A 21,615-nucleotide genomic window follows, 5' to 3' on the forward strand; every position below is an offset into this window, starting at 1 on the left:
AGGATTAATTACTCTCTCACTCTCCTCAGAAAAAATCTAAAGCTACATCAGTCACACACTACACACTCAAAACGATACAATCAAGTAAGGTTAAGTATTTCCTCAATTATTAAAACCAAAGGAATAACTAAGTCCTTTTGGCTTTGAGATTCATATGAAAAATTTCCCACTCTTTACCTGTAATTCAGGTATGATCAGATAGCTAGGGATGGAGGTTAGGGTTTTCACTGCAAGGTTCCTTTGAAGAGAAGGTCGTCGAGCAGGTCACATAGATGAGGATTTTGAATCAGGAAGTCCACTTCCTGTAGAGGCGAGCTAAGAACTTTAGAGTCCTGCTTCTTTAGTATAATTTTAAGCTACTCAGCTCTTGAAAGGCAAATGTGGCACTAGTTTATTCTGAAGCTTTTGCCTGGCTGGTGTTCAGCAACAGCCCAGGTGTCTCTGAATTTTGAGATAAAATGAACTCAGTGTCAGAGAACTAGTTTCAGTCCATATGATTAACGACCATTTGTATGAAGTAGAAGGTAATTTGTAGTCTTTGGCACTTGTGGATTACTAGCCTTATCAGTATTCTTTTAGTTTGCAGTAAAACAGTTTGTGTCCATTGTCTGAGTTTTTCAGTAAGCTTTGACAATACCAAATGTGAAATTCTGTAAAGGACTGTTTTTGATACATTGTCCCTTAAAGGGAGAAACTGCCACCTATTATTATTCAATTCGAAACTTTCCAATTGCTTGATCCTCTGTGTTAAAGCTGCTAAGATCACCTGACTCCCTTACTAGTCACTCAGTGAATCTTAGAAGTTTGCCCATGTCCATTTTTAAATAAAGGCCGCTCCAGATGTTCTATCAGCCGCAAACCACTTTGAAATTATGAATCAGTCAAGTCATTTACTGGGCATGACATAAACATGACACTGAAACCCAAGCTGGTCAACACTGGGTGCTTCTATGGAAATAAGATTCCTGTTTCATCTTTGAAATATAAAAATGTTTTTTGATGATCTATTAAGCAATCTTCTTGTAAATTGTTGCCAGGTGGAGGAACCTGTTGTTTTGCCATACACACTCCAGGGTGATCTGGCACACATTTGCCAACCTGACTGAGCCCTCAGCTTACATTGACAATTGAAGGTCAAAGGATTTTGAATCGAGGATGAAGAGAAGTTTGTGTGGAGATGCACTATATGTTGTAATCCATCCAACTAAAATTATTTTTACAAGATTACACTTGTGGAGAATGAAATGTATCATCTCTTTCACAACCTAACTCCTCTTCCTGCTTTATTACTTTCTGTCCATGAAAAATCCTCTGACTTGTTTGCTGAGAGAGGAAAGGATATGCCAAAACTGCTGATAATGTCCCAGGATCTAACCATCTGTCTGGTTCATTGACCAGGAAATGCTGTGCAGTGTGAAGATATGAAGGTCATTTTGTTTAGTGTGGAAGGGGAAGGGGAAGATTTTTGAAAACTGGCATGCATTCAATTTCATTTCTGGTTTACTTGAATTTTCAGAGTACATCAATATTAATTTCAAATTAAATTTCAAGTATAATAGAGAGTCATACAGCATGGAAACAAACCCTTCAGACCAACTCGTCCATGTCAACTGGGTATCCTAAATTTAACTAGTCCCATTTGCCTGCGTTTGGCCAATACCCTTCTAAATCTTCCTTTTTCTTGTACCTGTCCAAATATCTTTTAAATGTTGTAAATGTATTAGCCTTGATCATGAGGTACCTAATGACTGGAGGGTGGCAAATGTTGTACCTTTATTTAAGAAAGGTTGTCAGAAGAAATAAGATAGGTAAATGAATAAGAAAGGTTAGGAGGGATATGGACCAGGACTTGGCAGGTGGGACTAGTTTAATTTGGGATTATGTTCAGCATGAACTAGGTTGGACCTAAAGGACTGTTTCTGTGCTGAACAACTCTATGAGTCTCTGACCTCCTCTGACAGTTCATTCTATACATGCACAATCCTCTGCATGATAAAGTTGCCACTAATGTCTCTTTTAAATCTTTCTCCTCTCACCTTCAACCTATGCCCTCTAATTTTGTACTCTCTATCCTTGGAAAAAATACCTTAGCTATTCACTTTATTTCATTGTTAGAGGGCAGGATTGGTTAGGTGTTTAGGCTTGGGGGTGATTTAACTTGTAAAGCAATTGTGCAACACTGACAGTAGCATAAAATACTTCCTTCATGAGTACGTAGGTTCACTGTGTAAACCTGAAGTAAGAATGGATTTACTGATAGGTACATTTCTGTGCACTAATTGCTCTCTACATCCATGAAAGCTGGCTGATTTGTATATTGAATATTAGGCTGGCACACCTTGGTGAGCCATTATTATAAATGGACATGCAGCATGTTGATGCCCATGTCTTTTGGGCAGGAGGGTGCCAACTTGGTTCCTGGGGACCTCTCCATCCACCATAAATACAGTATGAAAATTGGATTATGTGAAAGCTGCATTAATTGGTTTGGAAATTAAATGTATATTGCTTGTAAAACAGCTTGTGGATTTCCAGGTTCCCTTCCTGTGGTTGGGATCTATCATTTTCTGATAAGTTCTGCATTGTGTCTCCTTCCCCCGTCTTTGCAGATAAAGTAGAGCTGCCAAATACAGCCAATGTAGAGGTTGAAGTGACTCCTCCAAAGGATTCCCCCCCAGCAGTGCAGAATGGAAGCCTTCCCAATGGAGCAGAAGTTGGAGCAGGACAGGTATGAGTCATACATGGAAGCATTTTGGGGTCTTCTGGATGGGCAGAGGTTGAGTGTCTATTGACCAGCACAAGACACGATTTAACGTTATTCTCCATTTACATTTGAGTTGATGCATTTGCTGAAGGCCAGGCCTTGGAGGGTTGCTGTAAGAGGCAAATGATAGTTACCAACATTATCAGTGATCATTTAAGCCATTGGAAAAATAAATTGCTGGCATCATCAAACAAAAGCTTTTCTTGGAAACAACTTCAGAATGACATTGCTGAGATTCCATGGCCTGAACTTTAGCTCTGGGATTGGAAGCACAGAGTCAGGACAATTCCTGGCTCCACAAACCTAACCCAGCCAAACGTGCCCTCGAAGAAAGGATTGGCCTTCTGGGGGAAGAGTCATCATGGATAATCCCAGAGAGAGAACAGAGGCTGCAGTGGCCTTTGATGCACTGATACTTTGTCAAAGCTATGACAAAAAGCAATAAAACAAACGCAAACCCTCAACTCTCACCGTTCACCCATCTCTGCATTAGTTCTCCACATTGCAACCATGCCAATCCATGCTATACCTTGTTTTCCACCTGCCCTTATGGTCCTTGATGCCATCCATGCCAAAAAATGCCATCTAACCACCCACTGTCAACAGATATCAGCCCCAATGTTCCCATGCCAATAATTCACCAATATCACCATGGGCAGACCTCAGGATGAATGCTGGGATAGGATGAAATTACCACGTGTCTATTGAAGAATTTTATATTTTATAAAAAATGGTCATTGATTTAGAAAACTTACAGTCTATTTAACATGCTTTAAACTTAAGTCAAAACTAAATATCACAATTCATAATCCCATTTCAAAACTACTGCCATACCATTTGGAGATGTCAAATTATAAAATGGCATGCACCCCACTGTTATAATGAAAGATTGTGAAATCAGTCATTCAGCAATACTCCTGTAATGGTGGCTCTCAAGCCTATGTCAATTGACATTAAATAGCAAGCACTGATTTTCTTTTAACACAAGACTTTGTTTTCCAAATGTTTAAAGGGCAGAGTGTTAAATGCTCCAGTGCTTTTATGCACATTTCATGCACATCCTTAACCACTAGCAACTTTAAAGGTGTCCCAGAAGAATATCCAAAAGGGATTTTTTCAAAGTTCTCCAGAAACTGTTGATATTCTCTTTCTTGATCTAAAATGCATATAACAAGAAGAAGCTACATAGTTGCTTTCATGAATGATTTCTAATATACTTTCATTGCTACCCTTCCCTGCTGCATTGATTCACCCAGGACTATTTTTGTAATAACGAAGGGATTCTCCATCTTTATGAAAGCTCATGCCAATGTGTGAATAGGACTGACAAATGGAAGAGCTAATGAATTTATCGTAAATGCAATGCACTGACATAACAATTGGATTTTGTATGTCTGTCTGTTATTTTAATACAAGTATGGTTGTTAAAACACCTTTCCCCAAATGATCTTTCTTGGTGATACCCAACAGAGTATACTTCATAATTCAAAATAGTGACACCACTGATCTATTTTCCTGGTAGCAATAGCAATCATTTCGGACAGAGCGCATTTTCAGTTTCCTAATATCAGGATCAAAATCCTTTGGAAATAGGAAAACTAACCAATTTACTCCATACTTTGCATGTGCGGCAATGCCTATATTGGTAGAACTCCTAATTTAACCCCATAGGTGTAACGTTCTGAAATTAGAGGTAATTTGTTAAGGATCAATTAAGTTCTTACAATTTATGTATTAAAGATCAGCAAGAACCACATGTAATCACAATGGATTGAATCCTACTAGAGTCTGTCCAAACCTGGTACAAAAACAAATTGATTAATAATACCAAAAACGACCTCATTTCATGTGATGTCTTGCTGCTTGTCATTTGGTTACCTAGGCAACTGAATGAGTTTTGTTGAATTGCAAACTGTTACAACCTTAATGGTACAGATATTTATTTAGACTACCTTCATTATTGTCCCTTCAGAAAAGACCATTTAAAGAAATCAATGAAGCATTAAAATAAATCCAAAACAGCTCATATTGGAGATCTGAAAACAAAACTAAGTGCTATAAAATCTCAGGTCTGGCAGCAACTGTGGAGAGCTAAAGAGTGTCAAATCCTCTGTGACTATTCTTCGGAACTTGAGCATTAAATCTTGCCATTTTAAATATTTTCCCATACTGCCCTGTCTCAAATGATTCAATTTCCAACAACTGTTCTGACCTTCCTTATAGAGTAAACCACTTAAAATGCAGTTACTTTGATGTTCAAGCAGATGTGTTAGGTAGTTTTTACGTAGGAAGTTCTCGAGATCAACAACTTAAATTATTGACCATTTAATCTGTTTTTAATGGTCATGTTTGAGTTGGATATGCTGCTAGGCCGTGGGGAGAATTCACTTCATTAAATATAGTTGTGCGATGTTTCAAATTCAGCAAACAGGTAAGTGAATGCAACAAGAAACAGTAGGCCATTCAGCCCATTGCTCATGGCTGATCTGTCCGTGTCTCAGCTCCTCGTAGCCTTCAATTCCTCTATATTTCAAAAATCTATATACCTTCACTTTTAATACTTCCAGTGATCTCACCTCCGCAACTCTTTGGGGTAAGGAGTTCCATCTCCCTGGAAGAAGAAATTCATTCACACCTCAGTTTTAAATGAGTGCTTCCTTGTTCTGTTACTATTTCCCTTACAATTCAACATCTCCCCCCTCCCACCCCACAGTTCAACATTGCCAAACTAATGCAAATGTCTTCTCAACATTTACCCTTTTAAGCCCCCTTAGTATCTTGTATGTTTCAGTGAGATAATTCCTTATCCTTCCAGACTTGAATTAATAAAAGCCTAAACTGTTTACCCATGTACAATATATGAACCCCTTTACCCCAGGAATCAGCTTAGTGAATCTCTGTTAAACTGATCCAATACCAACATTGCTTTCTTAAATATCGACACCAGAACTGTACACAATACTGCAGGTGTTGTCTCAACAATGCCGTCGAAAGTTGTAACAAAATCTCCCTGTGTTTAAATTCCACTCCTTAGCAATAAAGCCATGAATAAAAATTCATTTGCCGCCTTAATTACTTGCTGCTCCTGCATAGCAAGCATTTTGTGTTTCATGCACAAGAACACCCAGATCCCTTTGCATTTTTTAGAGTATTTCTCCATTTAATCAACAGTTTAACCTTTGAATCTTCCGACTGAAATGCATGAACTGTTATTTTCCTACATTAAACTTCACCTGCCAAGGTTTTTTTGTCCACTTACTCAACTTATCAATATCTTGCAGGTTCCTTATATCCTCATCAACAACATGTCCTCTTACTTTTTATAATAACATTAGTAAATTTGGATATATTACCCTGAGCTCCCTCCTCCAAATCATTAATAGAGATAATAATAATTGAGGCCCTAGAACGGATTCTTGTGACACTTCTCCAATTTCATCTTTCAAAACCCATTAACCCCAACTCTGTTTTCTGTGTGCTAATCAATCCTCAGTCCATGTTGATACATTGCCACTAATAGCGTTGTGCAATAATCTTCCATTTGGCACTTTAATTGAATAACCTTCTGGAAATCTAAGTACTGTGTACACCTTCTGTTTCATCTTTATTAACTCTGCTTGTTATATACTCAAAAAACTCGAGTGAATTTGACAAACATGATTTTACTTTCACAAAATAATGCTGTTTGATTGTGTTAAGTATTTTTTTTCCTGAATGTCCTGTTATTTCTATTTTAATAATGGACTCCAGCATTCTCCCAGTGACAGATGTTAGGCTGACAGGCCTATAGTTTCCTGCTTTCTGTCTCTCTCATTGAACATGGCTCTTCTCCAGTTTGCTGGCTCTCCCAAAATCTAGTGAGCTCTGGAATATTTAGACCAATGCCTCCACTGTCTCTGTAGCCACTTCCTTCAAAGGCCTTGGATATAGGCCATCTGGACCTGCCTTTAGTCCCATTAGCTTACTTTGTCCAATGGGGTCTCATTTTTGTACCTCATTTGAATGTTTGCACTGAAGAGGCAGCCTAGATGCAAGTAGGGGCTATTGTATTTGAACATGCTTTAAGTAGTTGGATGTTGCATCTACTAAAATGGTGCAAATTGGTCAGGGTTCTTCTGTTGCAATTTTTTTTTGTTAGAAAGAAATATAATTCAGGATTGTTTAGAATTTGTTTTACTCCTTCTTGGGACATGAACAAATTCAGCATTTATCATTCCTGTTGAGTTGCCAATTAGAAGGTAGTGATGAGCTACTGTCTCATTGCAGCAGTCTAGGAGTAAGGAGTTCCACAATGTTCATTCAAAGATCGTAGTTCTTGCTGAGCTGTTGCTTTTATTCATCGTGAAAACTGGTCATTTTGACCTGTCCACTAAAGGACAATTACAGCTTTCTTGGCTGACTCTCGATCATCAACAGACTGGTAGGAAGTGAATACTATGAACTATTCTTACCAATCATCTGCTCACTGATGCTTCATTTAAATTCTGTCAAGATCACTCGGCTGCAGACCTCACCCAGCCTCGGCCTAAGCGTATGCTGAAATGCTGATTTCTGGGCGAGGTGAAAGTAACCGGCCTTGATATCAAAGCTGGATTTTACTAAATGCACTAAGAAGCCCTGGCAAAGCTAGATAACAGACAATCGGGATATCCTCAGACCATACCTGAAGAGTTCCATATACCTGTCAACTCATAGGGCAACCTAGTGTGTGACTGACTAAAATGGGGAAGGGTCTTTCGCGAAGGCACCAAAGATGTGGAGTGACTTTTGACAGGTAAGCATGGAGGTGAAGTTGAGGCATTGTAAGAGAGTCCACAAATTTCCAAACAGCTCATTTACCTGACTTTCCAAGCACGAGCTTCCCTGCAGATCATTTAGACGTTTCAGGCATCTCAGAGTTCAGCAAACCAATAGGAATCAAGTCATTCTCAATCCTGAGACCCTGCTTAAGAAAACAAAAGCAATATTTGAACAATCATTGATGAGTTACAGAAACCTAACTTAGGTTATCAGAACGTACAGGGATTTATCATCATCTTAATATTCTCGTTCATAATATAGCATTTGTGGTTTGGCTGTAATACTGACGCCAGTCTCTGTTATTTAGACTGTTGCCTACCAGACAGCTGCCTATCAGCCCTGATCTGGCATGATTCATGCCCCTATTGGCTCTTTGGACATGCTTTCACTGAAGGACAGTGCAACAGTAGACAGTGTTCATGGCAAGCCTGCAGCTACTGTTTCTAGAAGGATAAAGTCATTTATCAAAATGGTGATGAAGTCTTTCCATCACATCACTTTTTGATTGTACAGTTCTCGACTCTCATCTCCTCTTCAATGCTCATTAGATTTAAATGTTAGTCAGAACAGAAATACCGACCCAGTTGGACTTGCCTCATTATTAAGGGGCTTTACAGAAGTCAGTGTTGTGTCAGGTTTGAAAGATACTTAATCCCCTGAATTCTCTAGCAAGAGGAATCTACCAGATCAATTTAATTTCATTCACTATCGATTACATTTATTACTAAGATCTGGACATTTATTTTCCGCAACTGAATCACACTTGGAATGACGGCTGGCATTTTACAGGGAAGGAGGTGGTGGGATTTTAAAATCATGTCGGGTGGTGTTGGGTCAGGCCCCCGAGTTGACATGCCTGAATGTAATTTCATGATAAATGGGAAGCTGCAAGGGGATGAAGCTCATGTTTCAAAAATGAGCAATTAAACCGTAATTTGGATGATTAAGGAGGCAATTAAACCTGATTTTACGGGGCCCTCAGGATTTTCTGATTAGCTCATGGTCTGCACAGCACCACAGCAGCTTTTCAGGGGAAGCAACTGCTGTTGTTGCTCCAGTCATGTGGAGAGGCTACTCTGCTTGCATTGTCAAGAAGGAACAGGCTAGCTATTCAATCAGGGTCCAAGCCTGGGGTTTTCGTTGGACAGGAGTGGAGGACTGGAAGGAAGGGGAGGGGATGGTTGTGTTTCTGCTGCCACTGAAAGGACGCTGTCATTATGCAGGCCACGCTCAGGTAGCAAGGGGAATCTTATATTTCAGCAGGGTTCATTCAGGCAGGAAGAGAAGCCAAGAGGGAGGAGCAGGTCAAGGGAACCAGAATGTGGCAACAGAAAGGGAAGCTTCATAATGGGGCAAAACAACAGGCAGAAAGTCCCAGCATAGGCCACGGGCAGAGACATCCAGGATATGCAGACACCTGATGAGATCCTTCCTGAGGTCAGAACAGTTATGTCTCTCCCAAGAGGCCATGGGAGATGTATGTTGGGGAAGGTGAGACGTGGATTTGTTGCTGGCTGCCAGAGGCTGTCAAGGTCACTGTAAACCTGAAAGTCGACAGCACAGGTTTGTCCGAGAGCTGCAGTGGACATGTATGGCATCTGTTACCAAACTGATGTAGACAAAGCTCAAGAGGCGTTGACTCCAGATCTCGCAGTGTACATGCATTCAGCCATGGGAGTATTCACAGGCCGGCCATTGGCCAACAGTAACTTGATGGGATTCCACTTCCACAGCGTACAACTCATTTGTGACCACTCCCCAACATTCCTGCGGGCTTGAGCTCGTTTTTGTGGGAGCCGTCATGAGACACTCATTTTTCAGTGATCTCGAGGTGCCATAGCTCCCCTTCTTTGAACATGAGGATCAACACTTTCCCACAATAAAGATTAGCTGCTGATGCAGGTGTCAAAATCAGGGCTGGAGTCAGAGTCATGTGCCATGCTGCATTCTGAGCTTCTGACCAATTCAGACCATAGGTCTCCTTAAAGTGGGATGTGGAGGTCTGGATTGATCAGGTGATTCCCTCTTCTGTATTCCCAACATGTCTCTCAGAGATGATGCAAGTTGGGTGTACTCTGCACAACCTGGCACTGCAAAGGGGTAGACCCAGAGTGTTCAAGGCAGAGAGCAGGAACTGCTTTCAGCTATAGAAGGACCCATGCGCTACAGCAAGGTGGCTTGAAGGCAAATGAGGCATTTATATACACAGCAAGTGTTGAATGATCCTTAACAGTTCAGACAACTAGCTACATAAAAATCTGTACAAAACTCACTTCCCTCTGCTCTAAACCCAGACCCCCTTGTCCACTTCATGAAGTAACCTCATACTTGCGTCTGAGTCAAAAAGTGTGGCGTTGGAAAAGCACAGCCAGTCAGGCAGCGTCCGAGGAGCAGGAGAGCCGATGTTTCAAGCATAAGCTCTTCATCAGGAATGCTTCATCTGCCATGTGTTGCTTCTGGTATCTCCTGCTGTACTCTTCATTGAACTAGTGTTGATGATGGTAGTAGAACATGGGATACACTGTGCCAGAAGGTTATAGATCCTGGTTGAATATAGTTCTGCCACTGCTGCTGGGCCCACAGCAGGGCAGCATAAATGATCAAGACAAGCCAGAGCAAGCAAACAATGCAGAGGAGAAAGGCAAGAGTTCACTGAGAGCAGCAGCTGAAGCTACGCAGTCACTTGTAACAGGCTGGACCAGTGGGAATGTCAACTTCCAAGGAGGAAAAGTAGGTCTGTGCCAAATAAATTAGAGCCAGAGGGCTATTAGGAAAAATGGGCTATCCTTCCAAGAAAGAAACTCTGACAAAGTGGGGACTGCAGATGCTGGAGATCAGAGTCAAGTGTGTTGCTGGAAAAGGACAGTAGGTCAGGCAGCATCCAAGGAGCAGGAGAATCGACATTTCGATCATAATCCTTTCAACAGAGAATGGATTGGGCATATTGCTCCCAAAGGAAAAGCAGTGCCAACAAATCCAGAGCACCCTGGACAACACAAGGTGTGGAAACTATGATTGGGAAAAGAAAGAAAAAGTGTGCTTGTGGTACACTTGAGAACCAGGCGAGAAAATACAACTTTCAGAGGAGTGGTGTAGAAGCAATCGAGAGAAGCAAAGAAGGACATGACAAGAAACTGTCAACTAACCTGTACAGGGGAATTCCAGGGCATTTAAATAACAAAATGGTGTTGAAAGGAGGAGGAACAGAATGGGATTTATATACTCAGGGCATGGCTGATGTATTTAATGACAGTTTTGCATCTATCTTCTCCAACGAGGAAGATACTGTCCAGACCAAAGGCTAGAAATTCAATCTCCAAGAGACCTTAAAGTTGATGATAAGGAGGTACTTAATGAGCTGTTTGTACTTAAAATTAGTGAGGCATTGCGGTCAGATGAAATAATCCAACATTGCTGATGGAAGTGAGAATGGTAATCGCAGAGGCACCAGCAATAACTTTTGGTTTTCCTTAACCCCTGGGACAGAGCCAGAGGACAAGAGAAATGCAAATGTTATGAGTTTATTCAATAAATGGTGTGAGGAATAAGTCCAGCAATTACAGATTCGTCACTTGAACTTCTGCAGGGAAAGTTCTAGAAATAGAAGTTTTGGACAAAATTCATCATCATCTTAGTCTGTCCCTCGGGACTGAGGATGATGTTTTTCCACAGCAGAATTGTTGATTTTGAGATTAATTCACAGGCCAGAGCTGGATCCACATGCACTGGCCAGTTGGTGTTTAATGAGGTGGGTGGGGTGCTCATAAATTCTCGCATGCTTTTCACTGCTTGTGTTTGGCCTCTACCTCAGCCTGTTCGAATTGGTTAACATCTTCACTAGTGCTTTTTCTCCAAGTCTTGGGAAGAGCTTCTCATGCGTTGGTGGGGCTATTGTGGAGAGGCTGCCTTCTTGCTAACCAAGAGGCCACAGTGGGTACTTGGATGATGCAGCCTGCCGAATGCAGTTAATTGATTGAAGCTCGGTCCTAGATACTGGTGATGTTGGCCTGCGAGAGGACACTTGATATTGGAGTGTCTGTTCCAACAGTGGATTTGCAGGATGGTTGTGGGGTAATCATTAATGATGATTCTCTCAGAAGTAGGAGTGTCTGCTGTACATTCCCATGGATGAAAGGGAAGGGAGGAATGTTGCCCTTAGAGGCTGGTGCCGGGCTTAAGATCTTTGTCAGCAAGTTGTCTGTTCCTCAGATGGCCAGAGATTGGCGCACTGGAGATGATGTTCAATCTCATCACTACCAAGGTACCAAAATGTGTCCCAGCAGCTCTCCATGGACTTTGATAATCGAATGTTGCATTTCAGGAGAAGTCCGATTAAGGACCTTCGTCTTTTAGATGTTTAGCCTAAGGTCTATTTCTCTCAGCTACCACTGTGAATGTGTCACTATTGACTTGCAGCTCAGGCTTTGCGTGTGTGCACACAAGTATCATTTACGTAGTGCGGCTTGATGACAGAATTTAGAATGGTCTTGGATCTGGACTGAAGGTGATGTGGGTTGATCAGTTTCCCTTCATCCTGTGGAGAAGCATCGTCAAACCCCATGGATAAGAGGTGGAGTGTTGCAGCAAGGGAGGAGTAAAAGAAGCATTGTTGCGATGACTCGGCATGATTTGATTCCAGTGTGCACACTTATAGGCTCTGTGGTCAATCCATTGGTGAGGTTAATGGTTTACATGTTGTGTAGTCCACAGAGAAGAGTGACAAATTTCTGCAGGTGGCTGAATTTAAGGGACACTCTAAATCCTCCTAGTTGGCAGTGGAGGGCCTATGTCAGGCCAAAGCAGGTAATTTATAAGGTTTTTGCTGCTCTCTGCATTTTTCTTGAACTTTTCCTGGTTCCCCATAATTATTTCCCAACCTCATCTCCAAGACCACCCATGTTCACTTTGGCCCGTGTTTTTGTGTTTATATTTTTAAGCACTTGCTGGACTTTGATATTACTGAGAAGTTTACCATCAATTGTTTATTTTCTCCCTCTTTATCTTGGTCATCATTTGTTGGTTTTTAAGATGTTTCTTATCCTCTGTTTCACTGTTAATCTTCACTACATTATATGTTTCTTTTTAATCTTTTAATTTGACGCTAGGCTTAACTTCCCTCATTAACCATGGTTGGCTTATGCCCTTCTTGGAATCCCTCTTTTTCTCTGCAGTCGACCTTAATTGAGAGTCATTAACTGTTACCTTAAATGTCTGCCATTGTGTCTCAAGAATCTTTGCTGCTAAATGCATTACCCAGTCAACCCCAGACAAATACATCCCCATTCCTTTCTAAATATTATTATTTAAGTTGTATCTGGCCCAAGTTTCTTCTAAATATTACATTCTACCATGTTCTGGTCACTGTTTTTGGGGGGTGCCTTTACTCTGACATTGTTTCTTAAAGCTGCCTTGATATTCATTAAGCAGATCCCAGATAGCCTGATTCCTGGTTGAATCTGCAAATTGTTCTCTGAGACTACCTGGGATGCCCTCTGTGAATTTGATTAAAGCCACCCATAATTAATGTACTGCCTTTTTTACTAGCCCTCATTATCTCTTGATTTGTCCTACATCCTATAGTGTAGCTACCCCCTCCAGAAGGAGAGGATGATAATGTGTTGACACTAGTGCAGTCACTACTAATGCTCACTGGCTTTTCATAGTTATTGGCCAACAGAATTATTGACCATGCTGGAATATCCTTGCATGGGTCACCTGCCCTGGAACTGGAGTAATCCGTTTCCCAGGAGAAACAATTGCCTCCCTCCATCAATCGCCATGAGTAGGTTCAGTCACCGCTGCATCCTCATGGTCACAGTTAAACACTTTGAAAGTGGATTGAGATGTCTCACTCTGCTGGTGAGCGGAGAAGGTCATTGACTCTCTTGCAGCACTGTGACCAGGTTCTCCTTCATGATCTCTGTCCAGGCTTGCTCAGTCAGGCAGAGACTTCTCCTCGTTCTGTCCCTGGCGAAGATGAGCTCCTGCCTTGACCAAATGGTCTGGAGGGAACTACACAGGGAGTCATCACTGAACCGCAGGGCCATCTGAGATCTTGCTTCTGCCTCTCCTGCAGACAGGCCTTACCTGCGTTGTGTTTAGTTGATGGTCTTGAGCTGATGGCATTCCTCAGCTGGAAGCTGATAGTGCCTGATGGCAAGAAGCTGCATGAAGCCTACAGCTGAAGAGATGGTCACTGGCTTCATTCAGGATTCAGGTACTGGCAGCCCTTTGAACATACTGCCACCACTTCCTTCCACGTCAGGTGATGCCACGGATACCACCTCAGTGTTGCCCCCAGGAGCTGAGTGGTCAACGATCACCACTATCAGTCATAAGTTGCCCACATAGTGCAATGGTGCACCACAATTAGAGGCAAGAGCAAGAAGGTGAGCACTGCCACTTCCCAGTTCCATCTCCCCTTTCCAATTGGATCCTAAAAGACCCAGCCATTGTGTAAATATACCATACCATTTTTGATGCAGCTATTTTAAGTGTAGTGCAGGCAACTGCAAGCAATGCTTCTTCCTGTTGTGTATATCAACATCATAGAATTTATAAGATCTTCAGTCTTCACAGAGCTCTATTCCAGACAGCCCCACAGGGTTGTATTAAGCAGCTTTGTGTAAGGAGGTATTTGCAACATATTTGGGAGGGAAGGCCTCATCCAGTGAATAGTGATTTCTAGTGAGTGGATTCTGTGTAATCCTAGGAGTCAATACAGAAGTCATTCTGTTCAAAGACACTGCTGTCAATATCTATCAGGTGGTTTTATACATGATTTAGATATGACTCAGCCTGTATTGTTTGTGGCTAGAAAATTCCTCTCATTGTTGCTGAATATACAGAATCACTTGCTCACAAATACACATAGCCACAGCATGATGGCCTAGATATCAGTGTAAGGTCTGAGCAAAATGATTGGAGTCTGTTTGATATTAACCTCAGTCCTTGTTTATTACCAGGCCAGTGACTGTTTCCAATGCTGCTCTGCAAAGTGGGTGTGTATTTGGAATGGTTGCATTGCTGGTGAGATCCGATAGATCTTGTTGGGGAGAGAGAGGTTGGGGTGGAGTGTACAGGTGTGAAGAGGAATGTTAGACAACCGGTGAAGTGGGAAGGTCAGAAGAGGGAAGTTGTTTTGAAGAAGTGGGGAGGTGATCAACAGGAAGGATGAGCAATAGTCAGCAAATACCCATTGCCTCTGTCTGTCTGTCTCTCTCTCTCTCCCCGCCCCCCCCACCCCCTTCCGAGTGCACCTCGAGATGTAGGTGCTCCCTCTCATCTCTCCCAAGATCTGCAGGACCTCTGTCTGTTGCTGAGGTGGCTATCTTTCTAAAGCACTCTGGTTGTAACTACAGAGTCTCAGCCACCCCTTCAACCCCTCAGGAGGTGCATTCTCCATTGGGTCGTCTCTGAGAACATCTCCCTGTCTGCTCTGAGAGATGGAGCACTATGGGAGCTCTTACATTGTCCTAGTTAATGCTGTTCATTATAGAGCAGAAGATGCCTCTGATACATGTAACTGCCTCCCATAAAGGATACTTTTGGCATCTATTTCGAGCTTCTTAAACAACTGCAGTATCATTGCGTTTCTAGGCTGATTTACTAAGGCTTTTGGAGTGCTTTGGTTTGACCTTCAGATATTCATTTTAATCACACAGGGTGATTATAAATTGAACAATTGCTTTAAAGACGCTGTCATCGCTGTGCACTGAAGTACCTTCCTGCTCCTGGGCTGTAATGATTGTAAGTGGAGTGTCCACATACTTGTCAGGTGTGCTTGACAGCTTTAGATAAAAACCCGCAGTGACCTTGTAGCATCTGCAGTTACTGCATGCTGGGAAACCCAGAAGCTCTCTTTTGTCGTATATTGGGCATTATGTGAAAGGAATTAAAATGAGATTGATTCTATAAATGCCGTACAATCCACCGTCAGAGAAATCGACCCCTTGTTTTGGTACTCTTTCAACCTAGGCAAATAATTATTTTTCTTCCCACATCTTAAACGTAACCAGGTAATGTACTCTTGTATTTTTGGCTTCATGAAATTCCATTTTGTTACTAAATAAAACATTGCGCTGCACAATGATATTTGTATTATGATTTTAATGGAGAAATATGTACAATGTTGTCCTTGCTTCAAAGGCTATTCTCATGCAAAACAAATTTATTTGAGAAACAATTGCATTTAGGTTCCAAACAAAATGTAGCTAGATATTTCTGCACATGTCCATCTCTGTAATTTTAAACAATTTGGTACATATTTAACAACAAAAAATGGGTTGAAAGTTGTTGAAAGTTTGCACTAATCTTGATTTGTAATGGGCAGGCAGATGGGGGAATGTCTCCTGTGCATTAGATATAAAAGAACCATAAATGCATTCTGTATAAATGTGTTTGTGGTTTCTATTCTGAGGACACAGTAAATCAGTTCCCTATGGTTAATGGACAAAAATGGTCCTAAATTGTCAAATGGTATATGGTCCTCATTCACTTAACAAAGTTAACTCTGATTTGCTGCAATCTATCTGTCTTCCAGGCTTTTGAACACAACTGAAAAATGATGCTGACTTTTCTCTGTCAGTGGTTCTATTTTTTTTCTTTCTTCCAGTGAACAATCACTATATTTTTCCAGGTCTTACTGCAGTTAGGGTGGAGATTTGTGGAGACCATTGGGAAAACCAAGCCCACAGGCAAGCATGTTCTTTTAAACTTGCCTCAGTGCAGAGGCAGGTTGTACAGTAGGTGTTGTGGACCATTGTCAGTCCGTGCCTGCTCCTCCCATGAGAGCTTCCTCCCATTCTGCCTCTGGAATAAGTCTGTGGGTTAGCTTGGCAACTGAGCCAACTTGAACTTTAAGGCCTTGATTGGCCTTAAAGGGAGTCAGTCTGATTGGCAGCTCACTGAATTTATTTCTGCACCGTCTTTGGGTGTCTGGTAGACAAGGTAAGAGTGGGGGCTCATTTTGTTCCTGTTATCAGACAGAATTTAATTTAGACACCAATAAGCATTTCTCAACCTGTGTGTAAGTAGCAGTTAGGATTAATGTGATGAAATGGCAGTGTAATTTGTGATTAAGTGGTCTATTTGCCCTTGAGAATAATCACTGCATTTGTTTTAAGATCTGGCTGATGTTATTACAGGATAAATCAGATCCCCGCCAGGAACCTGGCTTGGTAGATCATATGTTTGTTTATTCTGGTTTAGCGAATTGGTAAAGTGCTGAAAAAAAAAGCACATAATGCCGCAAACATTGCTTTAACAGCAAAGCAGAGGTTTATTACAAAAGTAACAAAGACAAAATAGAACAATCTATTGGTCAGTGCATTGATTATAGGAGTTGGGAGGTCATGTTCCATTTACTAAGGCATGGTTAGGCCACTTTTGGAAAACTGCATGCAATCTGGTTTCCTTGCTATAGGAATGATGTTGTGAAACTTGAAAGGTTTCAGAAAAGATTTACAAGGATGTTGCCAGGTTTGGAAGGTTTCAGCTATAGGGAGAGGCTGAATAGGCTGGGGCTATTTTCCCTGGAGCATTGGAGGCTGAGGGGTGACTTTATAGATATTTATAAAATCACAAGGGGCATAGATGGGGTGAATACCAAGGTCTTTTCCCCAGGATAGGGGAGTCCATAACTAGAGGACTTAGATTTAAGGTGAGAGGGGAAAGATGCAAGTGGACCTAAGGGGCAACTTTTTCACACAGAAGGTGGTGCATGTATGGAATGAGCTGCCAGAGGAAGTGGTGGAGGCTGGTACAATTACAACGTATAAAAGGTATCTGGATGGGTATATGAATAGGAAGGGTTTAGACGAATATGGGCCAAGTGTTGGCAAATAGGACTAGATTAATTTAGGATATCTGGTCGGCATGGACGCGTTGGACCAAAGGGTCTGGCCAAGATGTATAACACTGTCTCTACTTGAAACCCAAATTCAATGATTTTAAATGCACAGTAATAGTAAAATCCAAGAACATTCATGTATAAATTGTAAAGAAACAAAACAAAATGCCACTCCCAATGCAGCTCCCAAATCACCACTCATATAATGCTCACAGCAGAGTCCCCGTACCTAACACCGAGTTGGGTTTAACTCACTTCCAACTTCAGTTTTTAAACCGGAACTACAGAGAACCTCTTCCTGGGGCTGTCACTCATTGGGGATTCAATGTACTCAGCAAAGTACTTCCTTCAATGTAACATACACCCTACCCAATCTCTCCACCCCCACACCCATCACCACAGGTCATGCTCACAATCAGCGTGCCGAAATTATTCACGTGCACGAGACCCTGGAGTGGCTGGACATTTGTACCTTGGGGCAACATCAGGTTAAGTACCTTTTGAACACTCTGCCTCAGCAAGTAGTGGAGGCAGAGTTGTTGAATGTTTTGAAAGCAGATGTTAATACAGCAGGTCCTTGACTAACAAGGTAGTCAAACTTTATCGGAGTTGTAGGAATGTTTAGTAAAGGGTAAAATCAGATCAGTGCGATCTTACTGAATGGTGGAACAGGTTGGGGGGGCCACTTCTGATCCAAACTTGTGTGTTTGAATTTCTTTATCTGAGAAAGTGATAGTCATCTTCCATAACAATTCAGCCCACATACTCAGTCAAAGTAATCAGTGTTAACATTGGTTAATAGCCTTTTTGCCTTGGATTCATTTGTTCTAACTAATTCCGGTCAGGAATATTTATCTGAAAGATATTGGCTAAAGATAGAGTAAATTTAATTTAAAATGAGAAACAAATCCACATGAGAAGATTTGAGAAAAGCGTCCCTGCTTGTGGTTTTAATAAGCAATTTAGAAGCAAGGAGGTAATTTGGTAATTTTCACATTATGTCGAACCTGTTGCTCAGTTCCCAGGCAATTATAGGTTAATCTAGTTGTGGTACCACTGTAACCTCTGATTGCTATGCCATTGCAGATCTGCTGATTATAATTATGGCATTTACTCTAATGTACTTTCACATTTTCACTGTCATGGTGATTCTCTGTTGGTCTTTCAGTTGCTAGTGGCGTTGTGTATTCACCACTAATTGTGGTATGTTACCCTCGATGATAATCTAAAATCTACCATAATGATTAATACATTCCATTTGCCATTTCATATTAGTGAATACAATTTTAGAAGAGCATTTCAATCTCACCGACCACAATTGAGAAAACAATTGTAAGAATCCATTTCAGTGAGTCAGATTAATGATGATCCTGTTTATTGGGTAGCTGCAGGTTTTTGCTGGTGAACATATTATCATTTTTAGTTACGTCTTGATTTGAAGGGTATCCAATCAGGGTTGCAGTTTTTCTGCTAGGGGACTTTGTGTCCCTGAACAGCCTGATACTAAACACACAGATCTTTGGGCACATGGGGAAGGGCATCTCACACAGTGGTGCATTGGATACCACTGCTGCCTCATAGCACCCAGGGACCCAGGTTCAATTGTGTTCTTCGGGTAACTGTCTGTGTGGAGTTTGCGCATTCTTCCTGTGTCTGCGTGGGTTTCTTCCTGGTGCTGTGGTTTCTTCCCACTGTCCAAAAGTGTGTAAGTTATGAGGATTGGCCATGGGAAATGCAGGGTTATAGGGTAGGTAGGTAGGTGGGTGGGATGCTGTTCAGAGGGTCGGTGTGGACTTGAGGGGTCAAATGGTCTGCTTCCACACTATAGGGATTTTATGATCTCATGAGTTGGTGGAGTTGAATTTGCTTTTTCGTGTTTTCTGCTGCATCATTAAGATATTGAGAGTTGAAGCATGATGGACAAGTTGGCACCATTTGAAACAATTGATTACAAGCTCCTCCGAGTCATTGGAGTTAATGCTGCTGAGCTCCAAGGACAGCTCGGTGTCTTTGAAGCATTTCCTTGTTTGCCCGGAGATTTTGGGATTGTGAGTTGAATAAAGGTGACCCGACCATTTGATTTTGCAGCACAATCCACAGAGCCTTACGATTCTTTCAGTCAAATGTCAGGGTTAGCTTGAATGAAATGAAATGTTCCTGGTGACGTTCTCAACATTTTTCTAGGTCTTTGTTACTCACCAATTCCAGGTCAGAGGTTACCTCTGGCGGCTCTAAAGCCACATTGGGTCTCTGGGAGGATTTCCTCAGCTGCAGGAAGTAGGTGATTCAGGAGAACATGTGCTAGTATTTTCACTGCCATGCGCAAGAGAAAAGTATCTTAATATTTTCCCCAGAGTGATCTATCCTTTGTCTTGAAGGTAGCTACAACTGCTGCATTTCTGATTTTGGAATGGGGAAGAAGAGACCTCTATCCTTCAGAATTTCAAGGATGAGTACACACAGTGTTGAAGTGAACAGACATCTGCTCATCTTAAAGACATCAGTTGAAATGCCTTCACGCACAAACCATTTTAACTACGATCCCATCACCCTTGTACTCACTGACCTACATGGGCTGCCTATGGTCTATTCTCATCTTTGTGTTGCAATCACTGTATGGTGTTGCCATCCCTATCACTGTAAACTCTTGAGGTCTGTAGTGAATTCTGCTTTACAAACCTTCCGGTCTCTTGTGCATCCCTCATATTCTTCAAGCCACCATTGACAGTAATGGCTTGAGTCACTGAGGACCAAAGTCCTTGGTGCCCAAACTGCTATTTGCAACCCCCAATGGGATGACAGAGAACAAGTTTGAGGCCATGAATGCATGGGGCCCACAGGATCAATTCTGCCAAACAACATGAGGTGGACAGTGAGCTCAGAGTTCTCTCTAAATCCAGTAAGCGCTTTCTGCAGCATGAACTGAGTGATCCTGGGATATTCATACATCACCCAGTGCAGGCAGATGTTAACAGAGATGGAGGAGAGGCAAAAGCAAGGAAGAACAAAGAGACCATGGTGAGTAGGTGCATGGTGGCTCACTGGTTAGCACTGCTGCCTCGCAGTGCCAGGGACCTGGGTTCAATTCTAGCCTCTGGCGACTGTCTGTGTGCAGTTTTTGCACATTTCTCCCCGTGTCTGTGTGGGTTTCCTCCGGTGCTCCAGTTTCCTCCCACAATCCAATGATGTCCAGCTTAGGTGAATTGGCCGCAGCAAATTATGTGTTACAGGGTGGGTATGGGTGGGATAACTTTTCAGAGGGTCGGCGTGCACTCGATGGGCCGAGTGGCCTGCTTCTGCACTGTCGGGATCCTATGAGTGGGGATGGAGGTGGTTTGGGAAGAAGGATCGCTGAGTAAGAGAGAGAGAGAGGTATGGTTTTTGGAAAGAGATTAAGTGGACAGGTGGTTTTGGGAGAAGGGAAGGAATATGTTGTGGTGAGATGGGGGAGGGGAGCAGGTGAGTGGTGTTTTAAGGGAGGTGGATGGAGGAAGGTGGGCCTTAATGGAGACTTCTGTCACCACGGAACGTGGAGTTTGGTTGAAGTCCATGCGAGTACATAAAATATTTTTGCGAAGTATTTTATAAAGAGCTTTTCCTAATAATGTAATATATTATAAATCAGCATTTAAGATATCTGAATTTTAATTATGCACTGAATGTTACTACACTGCTTTATGGCTTTTGTTTATGGGGTCATTTTAATTTTCAAATGTTAAAGTTGAATCACATTAGAAAACAGTGATGAAGTGGTGTGAGAAACAAAGCTCTCACACACTTCAATAATTGCAGTCCGAGACAAAATCTGAATCAGTAGTTTCACCATGGACATCCAGTCCCTGTACACCTCCATCCCCCATCACGAAGGACTCAAAGCCCTCCGCTTCTTTCTTTCCCAGCGTACCGACCAGTACCCTTCCACTGACACCCTCCTTCGACTGACTGAACTGGTCCTCACCCTGAACAACTTCTCTTTCCAATCCTCCCACTTCCTCCAAACGAAAGGAGTAGCCATGGGTACCCGCATGGGCCCCAGCTATGCCTGCCTCTTCATAGGATATGTGGAACAGTCCATCTTCCGCAACTACACTGGCCCCACCCCCCACCTTTTCCTCCACTACATCGATGACTGTATCGGCGCCGCCTAGTTCTCCCACGAGGAGGTTGAACCACTTCACCAACACCTTCCACCCCAACCTCA

The 21,615-nt window shown here is 42.1% G+C and overlaps 1 protein-coding gene across 3 annotated transcripts in view; it reads left to right on the forward strand.

The window, feature by feature from the left end:
* slc24a2 (solute carrier family 24 member 2) overlaps nucleotides 1-21,615 on the forward strand; it is a 297,478-nt gene that overhangs the window by 244,015 nt on the left and 31,848 nt on the right. For all 3 annotated transcript variants that reach the window (XM_043719054.1, XM_043719046.1, XM_043719059.1), the window contains one exon: nucleotides 2,610-2,728. In XM_043719054.1, coding sequence (XP_043574989.1) covers nucleotides 2,610-2,728 — 119 coding nt within the window. The remainder of the gene's footprint in view (nucleotides 1-2,609; nucleotides 2,729-21,615) is intronic.

Source organism: Chiloscyllium plagiosum, chromosome 2 (assembly GCF_004010195.1).
Source record: "Chiloscyllium plagiosum isolate BGI_BamShark_2017 chromosome 2, ASM401019v2, whole genome shotgun sequence".
Taxonomy (NCBI): Eukaryota; Metazoa; Chordata; class Chondrichthyes; order Orectolobiformes; family Hemiscylliidae; genus Chiloscyllium; species Chiloscyllium plagiosum.